The 675-nt window shown below is 61.2% G+C and overlaps 1 protein-coding gene across 1 annotated transcript in view; it reads left to right on the forward strand.

The window, feature by feature from the left end:
* Positions 1-675, forward strand: part of CHLRE_17g740510v5 (uncharacterized protein) — a 9,349-nt gene that overhangs the window by 5,787 nt on the left and 2,887 nt on the right. The window contains exon 12 of the mRNA XM_043072637.1: positions 505-594. Coding sequence (XP_042915096.1) covers positions 505-594 — 90 coding nt within the window. The remainder of the gene's footprint in view (positions 1-504; positions 595-675) is intronic.

Here is a 675-nt window from a genome sequence, read left to right on the forward strand (position 1 = left end):
GATAGGGGTTTGGAGGGGAAGGGGAGGGGGGGTTGTAGGTACCAGCCCAAACTAAACCTAAACCAACGAAAACGGGGGCAGGGGGAGGGGCTGTGCCCGCCATCCTATGATGAAGCAGAACACAAGATAAGCTTTGACAAAAGCGGCACTCGAGGCGGAGGGGGAGGGGGAGGGACGACGACGTGCGAGTCTTGGTTTGGGTACCGGTGCAGTGCGTGATTTCAATGACCTTGGCCTGGCACCGGGGCTGCGGGTACATGGCCGGGCGCAGCAATGCCGCCACGCACGCTATCATGGCCACGCTTGCTTACTCCTTGGGTTCCGGAATGCACGCGAACACCCGTTCATTCCGTTCATTTCGATCTCGTTATCAGACCATTCCATCTCTTGCATGTGCGATTGTGCCGCCTGTCCATCCCTCATGTGCTTGGTTTGGTTTAGTTTGGGCTGGTACTTACAACGCTCCCCTCCCTCCCCTCCCTCCCCTCCCCGTGCCTTTTGCAGGCGCCTGCCACGTGGGTGGTGATGGGTAACTTGTTCAGCGGCCAGAAGGAGCACGAGGCAGCCATCGAGTTTTTCCTGAGGGCGGCGCAGGTGGGGAGGAGGAGGAGGGGAGAGGAGGCGGGAACGAGGAGGAGGGGAGGGGAGGGGAGGGGAGGGGAGGGGAGGGGAGGG

The sequence above is a fragment of the Chlamydomonas reinhardtii genome, chromosome 17 (genome assembly GCF_000002595.2).
Source record: "Chlamydomonas reinhardtii strain CC-503 cw92 mt+ chromosome 17, whole genome shotgun sequence".
NCBI classification, from domain to species: domain Eukaryota; kingdom Viridiplantae; phylum Chlorophyta; class Chlorophyceae; order Chlamydomonadales; family Chlamydomonadaceae; genus Chlamydomonas; species Chlamydomonas reinhardtii.